General features: G+C 51.3%; 1 protein-coding gene across 1 annotated transcript in view; it reads left to right on the top strand.

The window, feature by feature from the left end:
- LOC119113434 (homeobox protein unc-4 homolog) overlaps positions 1 to 9,749 on the top strand; it is a 39,684-nt gene continuing 29,935 nt past the window's right edge. Inside the window, exon 1 of the mRNA XM_037237747.1 lies at positions 1 to 60. Coding sequence (XP_037093642.1) covers positions 1 to 60 — 60 coding nt within the window. The remainder of the gene's footprint in view (positions 61 to 9,749) is intronic.

Here is a 9,749-nt window from a genome sequence, read left to right as displayed (position 1 = left end):
ATGTTGCTGCAGACCTTGCTGGAGGCGCTGCGGGAGGTCCTGCTGGAGGGACCGATGAAGGTACGGCGGGAGACCCGATCGGAACGGAGGATGTGGCGGCCCAGCGAGAAGGTAGCTAGGCCCAGACGAACCAAAGTTAAGTACATGTCCAGCCTCGTTATTGTTGTTTTCTTTAAATCACGAACTTCGCAGTGTGAAGCTGTCTTATCAATTATTCGTGGGGTTGCCTCATTATATATGGTGTGGCGTGACGGACGCGTGACGGACGACGTGACAGATAGGGTGTCACTGCGGCGCCACAGAGGTCAGAAGTCAGTTCCTGATATCATGTCTACCACCTCTTAGCATCCGATAGATTTGATCGCATTTTGTTACTAGCGTTCTGCTGCATTGCCACCCAACAACCACGTTCCTACGACTCTCTGTTGGTTGAGTTTTCTAACATATCAGGATACCGTGCAGTCATTTGGAGGGTTGGCTCTTTTGCGCAGCCATATGCGGGACTAACAGTGAGATACGTACGACTGCATATGCGAGTGATAGTTGTAACTTTGAATGGTACATCCACGTGAAATATAGCTTTACCCAATCTAACACGGTAGCCCAGCGAGGAGTTACCTTGTATTTGACGATGGGATTGGTTTAACGCGGTGGTTCGGGCGTTTAGAGAATATGATATGGACCGTGGTAAATAATGGTGCGTTAGCGTTGTTGTAGCTTGAGCCATACGGTTATTTCAAAATTCGGCGTATGTGTTCATCGAATAAATTAATTGTGCCCATTCGGTTGTCTGCTGGGCTGTGAGGTCGTCATATACCCATTAGGTGCAAAACGCCCACGCCAGTGATGCATGGCAAGGCCACAGTCGCACCGTACAACATTCCCGAGGCTCTAGAACAGGTAAGAGCAAGACTTTAGAACCCAGGTAAAGCCACGCCGTCCTCAAAAGTGCCCCGCTTCTGTGACGCACATGGAGCAAGACAAGGAAAACGTCGGTGAATTAAATTCAACGATGCAGGGTGAACTTGGCGGAGTGCACGTGTCATTTTTGGCATGACCACTTTCATAGCTTTACACGCCCACGCTCGCATCAAATATCCCAGTGACGTCACGCGCTAGGACTGAATTCTCACCGTGGGCTGGTATACAGATCACAGGACCCTGAGCATTACTGACTCCGCAGGTCACACACGTCAGTCTGTAGGGAAGCACGTCTGTGAGAAGAGCACGTCACTCGCAGACGTCATCATCCCCCGGGCGACGGAACTTTGGACCCGTGCACGAGCAAACCGCGCCGTGCAAGGCATGCCGTGACGCCGGAAGGCTGTGAGGGCCCGACCAAATCGCTCGGTGCTGATGACTTGAACGCCGAATACCGAACATACACGACAGCCAAAGTGTGAGCGGTCCAAGCTGCGGTTGGCGATTCTTTTTCTCGACGCGAAGGAAGACCTTAGCTCGTTTGATGCCGACACGTAGCGTCTCAAATTATAATAAACCGAACGCAGAACGTCCACCCTCCTCATAACGAATTGGTTTTTACCACACCGCAAGCCCAAACAGCCACACAACCCCTCAGCATCGGGAAATAGCCCACCTCCGCCGCCCAGTCCGGCTTCCCCGACGTAAACAGGGGCAGGCCGGCCGACGGGGCCCTCACACCGCCCCAATTCCGCCCCGCCGCGTAAACAACCGCCACCATCTTCGCCGGCCGCGTGACAGCGATACACCAATGCGTGGCCCACTTAAATCAATGCCGGCGCGGCGGCGGCGCCATTTTCGTCGACGGCGGCTGTGTCAACAGGGGGCGGCCGGGGGTACGTCGCTGACCGGCCGCGAGCGCTCTGTCATTACGGCCCGGCCAATGACATGGCGGGACAGGCCAGCACGCGAGCCGCCCCGCGGCAGGATGTAATTGTTAATTAAGATGTCGAACGACCGCCGGAAAGTCCACTCTGCACGCGCGGGAGTGGCTGCTGCGCTGCTGCACGGCGGGGTGTCCGCGCTGGAGTGGCTGCTGCGCTGCTGCACGCGCGGGAGTGGCTGCTGCGCTGCTGCACGGCGGAGTGTCCGCCCTGGAGTGGCTGCTGCGCCCAGGAGTGCACGAGCGGTTTTGAAGTTGGTGTGAGTTTCAGCAGAGCCAAGAAGCTTGCGTGGAGAACCCATACCAATGGACAATGCCCACACATCTCTAGTCGCACGTGCCATTTATTTTGAATGACATTCTCCGCAATTTTCAACCAAACCGCAATAGCTCCTAAAATGGCACTAAAACAAGCATATGTTGTCATTTGTGACGTGCCGTGCTGTGTAGGGTGGGTATTTTATACATGTAGGGAATTTGCGATCACTTCTTGGCGTGAGTTGTTTAGTAGTTCAGGGGAAAGTGCCTAATCTGGGGGAGAAAAGTATATATTCATACATTTTCACGCTGCTTGCAATGTACCCTCTGCTTTACACTGTAAAACTATGAATAGTGGAAATGGTGCAGAGAACGGCATTTTAAACAAATAACAGGTGCATTTAGAAATTGGCGAGGATTTATCGCACCGACTTCCAAGGTAGCATAGAGCTCTCCACACCTACCCCACACAAAGTGCAACCCGTGGCTGCGCTGCTACACGGTTGGCCCCTGCTGGAGTGCCTGCTGCGCTAAGGCACGGCTGGTCCCTACTGGAGCGCCTGTTGCGCTGCCGCACGACTGGTCCCTGCTGGAAAGCCTGTTGCGCTGCTGCACGGCTGTCCCTGCTGGAGTGCCTGCGGTACGAAACCCCTTGATATCACTTTCTACGCTAAGCATCATTAGACAGGGACCTTGCTCGATCCTTCACCTAAAATGCCCATCAAATGGGATAAGCAGTGGCCACACCCATTGTACGTCATCAAGCTTATCAAAATGGCCGGTAAACTTCACTACAGCAATGCTTTGGTTCGTCGCCCGGAGCCAATTGGACATTTTATGGATGTGGACTTCGTCCCACAGGGCCAAGTTATAACGCACAACAAGTGTGAAACGATGGGTTCTTAATGGCGAAATAAAGCCGCTCCAGAAGTGACAATAAGGTTTCATTTCATAGCCCTGGCCGGGAGTAGGGCCGAGAAGTTTCGCTCCTGCTCCTTGAAATTGTCATGCACTTCAGATTTAGTACTAAATTCGGTCCAAGTCTGATGATGGCATCGTGAATAGGGTTCAAATGCTCAACAGCCCTGGACCCTGGCCGCACTCCATCCTCTATCAAAGGCATTTCGAAGGCACATTCACGCCCACGATTTCAGCATGCCGCCGCACTCGGGATGCCTGCCGGAACGCCGTTGCCACCCGCGCGTGGCCAGCGTACCAACCACCGTGCAAGCCCTGTGAGATTACCCGGGATGGGAGTGGAGCGGCATCAGCCTCGCCCGCAGTCCTGGCTCCAGGACAGTGACCTTCTGACCCGCAGCGCCGTGGGCCGGCCCCGCTCATCCTCCCACCTCGCCCTCCTCGCGTCACTTCTGACGGCTTCATTGATTCCGAATTAATTTCCCGGCCATAACGGCCGTGGAATATTCCCATCAGGTCGACACTAACCGGCGGCTGGCCGAGCATTGCATGCGGCCCTGCAGACGGTGCGCCCGTAGTCTCCGGTGCCTCGGGGCACCGCCGGTCTCCGGTGCAGCGCGCCTGATAACTCAGCCGGCTCAAATTAAAACATTAATTCAATTAGCTTCCAATTATAAATCTCGGCTCACGACTTTTACACGTCTTAATTAGGATTCGTGGTAGTTGGGCGCCGGCCGGGCCCGGGAATGACGGCTCGTGATTGTTATGGCGCCGGTGGGCGCCCGAGTTACACGGGCGTCGGCTGCCAGATGGGCTGCCATATTGAAGTGACTCACCGGCCGCCATGATGGTGAGGGCCAGCCGGCTGACGGGCCCGCGTGATGAGGTAAAATATTACGCGCACGTGTGTGGCGGTTCACGGCCCACTGTTCGCGAATGCGGGTGGTAGTGAATACAAAGATGCACCTGCACATCTTGGCTGCGTGGTGCGTGCAGGTGTCTCAGGTCGGTGATTGCTTCCGGCTCTGTTCGCCATAACTGCCACCCGATGGCGTTCTGCTGCGACTGTGAGGTGTGACGGCGTGACAGTTTTTTGGAAGAATTTTCAGCTGACCGAACGCGGAGGTATATCCATACAATGTAGTTATGTGTAAATTCTTATGCACAAAAACATAAGTATTTGTTATATTTATATTGCATAGTATATTTATATTGACATAAATATGTCATTGGTAGACAAGACAGAACAGAAGAAAAAAGAAAACAGAGAACCGGAGCAACGCGAGCACTGGACGGTCATGACCAGGAGCAGAAATCTACCAGTCATTCCTAATGCCTCGACGGAGCACATTATCACCCAAGTAAAAGATAACCATCGCACCTAAGTGGGCACTCCGCCTTATTTCAGGCCAGTCACAGAACCAAATCTCATACGCAACGCTGTCGCGCATAATCGCCGCTGCATGCGGAAGCCCGTCGATGTAAGCATAGTTGTAACACTGCCGCGATTTCGAGAACAGTCCTCCAATTGTCCGCATGAAAAAGGAAGGTACGTGTGCAACCTCGCCTTAAAGGGAACGTTCCACTTTTAACTGGGGGTTTGAACTGAAATAACGAGCTTGAAAATCAATCGGTGCAGTTCACAGCCTTGCCTTTCTTAAGACCTAAATCCTTCTAGTTTCTGAGCTATTCGCCCGCCAGTTTGTGCAGACTTTTTCGGACAGACTTTTTCAAGGTCACTCAGGCATTCGTGACGTCATGATGACGTCATTTAAATATCGTTATTACACAGGCCATGCGGCTATCAAGGTCAAGAAAAACATGATTGCCGAGACGCTCATATCTGCCGTTCGTGAGCACAAGTTTTGGATATAACAGCCATCAATTGGCTCTCAATTAACGTTGCGCAAGGTACCGTGACGTAATCAAGCGATGGCGTATTGAGGAGCATGTTCACTAAACAGAGAAAATGTGTTGTCTGGAGCAGCCTTTTCCACTTTGAATTATGCCAATATTAGAAGAGAGCTTATTTCATCGTATCTGATGCTTTCTTCAATGTCTTCAAATATGGAATATGCCCGTTAATGGCTGTTGTCAGGTACAGCGAGAGGCCAAAATGCTTTAGCCAGTGTCAGACACTTTCCGCTTTTCTACAGGAAGACATGGCGTTTAACCACGACGCTCTGTCTGTACAAATTATCTGCCAGTTCTTCAGCTAGTCTTGGTTATTAGCTTTCAACGTGGCAACAATAGCTGCACAACAAAGTAAGCTACCGCATCGGAAGCACAGGCTTTTCGCACATTCAGCCACCATAGGTTTATTTTTCTGCAGTCGGTGGCTTCAGTGGCTGAACATTTAACTTTGAAGTCAGTTTTGACTGCTTTTCATAAAAGCCGTTTCACGCGCTGATGTTTCACGCGACGACAGTGGGAGGAGCATCCATTGTCCGCTAGTCAACACCTGCAACAAACAGCGATGACATTTAGCAATGTCTGTTTCTTAAGCAACTGCGACACAAGTTGCTTACTTATTCTTAGCCCAGGCGATATCAGGTGCCGTTGGAAATCCTGAATCAATGTATGACCAGTCTAGCCCAGTCAGTCGCAGTTATGGTGAGTTTGATGTGGTTGTCACGCATGGGTGAAAGGAGGTACGTAGCACTGAACGACTTCTGCAGCTTGATTTACAATTTGCGTTGTTGGCTGCGCTCTATTAGTTCACTGGACATTGCGGTAATTTGTCGGGCATTGATCGAGTGACGGGCGGGACCTGCAGTTCCGGCATTGATACGCGATGGGTGTGTGTGCGATGTTACGGTGTGAATTTCAACCGGTCCATACATTCGTTGGTGCTTCGCACATGAATTTGGGAGGCAGCTGAAAGTGCGCTGTTTTTTATCCCTTGATGTATGCATTCCTGCATTGGGCAAGTAATGATCGTTTAAACCATTTGTAAACACTCCTCGAGTGATTGGATTTAAAACGGAATGTCAGACAGTGCCTGGAGCAACATACAAAATGAAACCGAATAAGTAACAGCTTTTTATGATTTGCATACATAATGGTAACTGAAGTAAGCTGTGTGACGTCAATGGTGTACATAAACTAGAAGACAGCAATGACCAATGCCCTTGTCTCGCATATAGCCACTCTGTTCCAAGCACTCGGTCCCGGCTCGCCTTTTCCGGGGCAGCCGACCTCTGACCCGCAGTCACGTGCGAGTCCGGGTCACGTGATCAGCGACCAATGGGAGCAGACGGAAAGTGCGGACTGTCGCCAGCCGGTCGGAGTGTCCACATCCATGGGCGGAATGCCCACGCCGACCTACAATAACTAAGCGCGGTCATTGCGGCGAATGGTCGGCGCTGGGGCCGTGATGAAGCTCCATTTCACTCACCGCTTAATGCATAATGGCTAATGCAGCTCAAGTTAACTGCGGGGCATTCACAAATGAGGTGACACTGCACGAGGCTGCATAGGGCCAGTAAATTTAGCTGGGTATAGCAGTCGAGTGGTTTCCACGAAGTCGAGTGACTGAGGGGAGTTTGCGTTTAAGCTGTCCACGAAGTCATACACATGGGATGTTTACGGTAAGTTTAAGGTGAAGTTGTGCGTCTTGTGTTTTCAACCTTTGTTTGAGGCTCGCAAGATAGCACACATACTCATGCCCCCAAATACCTCAATATGCCCTATTTGCATTGTTTTCTTAGTCGTTCTCCTACTCGGCCTTGGTGTGGAACTTACTTCTGTTTTCATCCTGTCTTTACACTTTGCTCTGGCTTTCTACCAGGACTGGAAATATCCCCTGAAAACAGGAACGTAGGTGTCCAGAACCATTTCAGGTTCAAACATGTTTAGCACACACCTTTGGCCCAATGCCTTTTTTAGACTGGCAGGTTCGGACACCTCAACCAGATAGGATCTCTGCCCAGTGACGTCACTTTGAAAAATCGATTGGGTGAGGCACACGGAATGGGGCATAAGCTACCTGAAAATCTCATTTATCCCTGAATTTTGTCCACATCGCCCTACGTCAATGAAGTGTGACATGTTTTCATGTAAATCAAGGCAAAGCAAGCAAAGCAAGCAAGAGAGCAAGCAAGCAAGCAAAGTATCATAGTCAGATGCTCTGTTGTTATGTGATACCCAACCACCATCAAACGTTTCATACGCATGCGCAGTAACTACCACGAAACTAGTCACCAGTATTATAAATGGGATGTTCACAGTTCTAATTCACGCAATGAAACAGTAATTATTTGAGTAAGTGGTGGTAAAGTCAGCAGCAAAAATCCGGTAAGGACCAATTTTCAAACACTGGCTCGCTTACTGCACCCACCCGTTTCGTCGTGTTACGACAAAGACGTCCTCAAGCGGAGGACGCAAAACAACATAACGGGCATTACCGGCCTTTACAACTGATAGCGTATTTTATTGCCTTGGAAAACATTCGCACTATTTTCAAATGATCACACACAAAATTTCAACAGAACGCAAGCTGCTGTCAATGTCGTGTTCCGCCAGAATCCCACCAAATAACTCGGCTGTTGCCATCTCCGACAACACAACACACCCGCATCGCGCACCTGAGACCGACCGAACCCATCTGCGGGTGCCGAACCGGAACTGACTATTTCCCGAGGCATTCTCAGCTATGACAAGCCCAGATATCCCCGTGTTGCATTCTTAGACTGATTGCGAAGGCAGGCACCAGACACTGCATATCACAAGTTCTGTGCCACAGCGTCTCGTGCGGACTACCCGGGTTTTGGGCAAAACAGGGAAAAGCTCCCTGGCATACTCCACCGTGACTTCGCCTGCCATACTTCGCGGGCTTGGTTCCCGTGCGGTCCATGGCGCCGGCCACAGTTCCTACATTCAACAGAGGTATCCCGGCTATTTTTGGCCAATTTCTCACATCATGCCGGGGCATTGGCGTGCCTCATGTTTACTGAAAACGACATCCATGGACTGACACGAGGGAAAAACGCACTCAAACTCGCAATCAGCGCGCGTAAGAGAGTGCATTCAATGCGTTTCGGATGCATGTACATAAGCATTCCCACAACTCATTCACAACATGGTGACTTTCAGACGTTGCCAGTCGCCAAAATAAAACATGGAGATGAACCGAACACTTGAAATAGACCCTTACACTCAAACACACGCTAACACTCGCCAACCCCTCACAAGGCATGCCCACGTCTGTCAGCATTGCTCCTTTAATCGGACTTTGCAGCGGTTTATGCTCAGCTGGTCGGGCCCCGGCGGCAGATGGTTAAATGCCCTGGAGGCATGGAAACACATGAATCGTTTGCCGACGGTGCGAAATGCCGACACCACGCCCTCTGGCTGTCTTTGAAGACAGTCAGAGAGGTCTGAATAATCTGTCAGCTGACTACATCAACTTATGATTTCACCGAATTCGGTTCCACAGATGGCATATGCATACAAGCGCGCTCATCATGCCATCGGTCAGCGCTTCGGGGCTGATAAACCGCGCGGGGGTGCTCGTGCAGGGGAGTGTCTGACGCAAAGGTGCTGATGATAACGCAGTACCATCCGAGGAAGTGTTCCACATTTTTACGGGGCTTTGAACTGAAATAGCCATTTGGAAAACCTTTCAGTGCAGTTCACAGCCTTGCCCTTCCTAAAACCGAAGCCCCCTAGTTTCTGAACTGCACGCCCGTGGAAATGCGTAACTTTTTCGGGGAGGGTATTTCAAGGTCACTTTGGCACTCCCGGCGTCATAATAACATCATTGAAATCCTGCCATTCCATGACCAATGCGGCAATCAAAGCCAAAAAGGATATCGAGGCGTTCATATCTGGTGCTCGTTAGCACGATTTCCAGAAATAGCGCCGTCAATTCGCTCTCAACCAATATTGTGCAGGGCGCAATGGCATAATCAAATATGACACATTGAGGAGCACATTTACTGAACAGAGAAATTGCGTTGTCTAGAGCAGTCCTTTCTTCTTAAAGGTATGCAAAAAATAAAAATGAGCTTGGCTCATCATATCAATTGCTCGCTTTAGTACCCTCGGGTGTGAAACATCCCTTTTAATGACTCTTCTGCAATACTATCACATGGACGGCCCGGATGTATACTGTACTGACGGATGCACGGCCCGGATGTATACAGTATACGCTGCTCTCGGTTACAGTCAGCCTCGTTGAGTGTTTGAGGAAACGAGTAAGACGTTTAGCGGTACACGCTTTTCTTCTGTTCACCTGGGACCTCACCCCATCTCACACACGCACAGGCATCCATGCAACTGTCTGGCACTCCTCTCTCTGCTTGCCGGCCTGTTCTCCATGCTTTACTCGCTCACTCACTCTCTCCCGCTCACTCCCCTCCCCCTTCCCTGCCGTCAGCGCGCACCACTCCCCTATCATTCTGCGGCCGGATGACAAATGTTTACAAATTACTGGCGGCCGCCGATCGTCCAGTGCCGGTCGTCGTCCGCCAATTAAAATAGTACCTCAGCGCGCAGCCTGCCGGCGGCGGCGGTGGCGGCGGCGGCGCTCGCCATAGGGTCGCCAATTGGCGGGCGGTAATTGCACTGCCCGCCGGCGGCGGGCAGCCGGTATTTGCGCCCGCTAAATGAAGCCGTCTCTGGCCTGACGGACCGGAGCCGGAGCCGGAGCCGGAGCCGAGGACGTACACGGAGACGAACGGGAACGCTGACAAGGACACGGACATTG

The sequence above is a fragment of the Pollicipes pollicipes genome, unplaced genomic scaffold (genome assembly GCF_011947565.3).
Source record: "Pollicipes pollicipes isolate AB1234 unplaced genomic scaffold, Ppol_2.1 Scaffold_7262;HRSCAF=8765_pilon_pilon_pilon, whole genome shotgun sequence".
Taxonomy (NCBI): Eukaryota; Metazoa; Arthropoda; class Thecostraca; order Pollicipedomorpha; family Pollicipedidae; genus Pollicipes; species Pollicipes pollicipes.
Note: the sequence above shows the minus strand (reverse complement) of the source record. Positions and strands in the feature narration are given on the sequence as shown.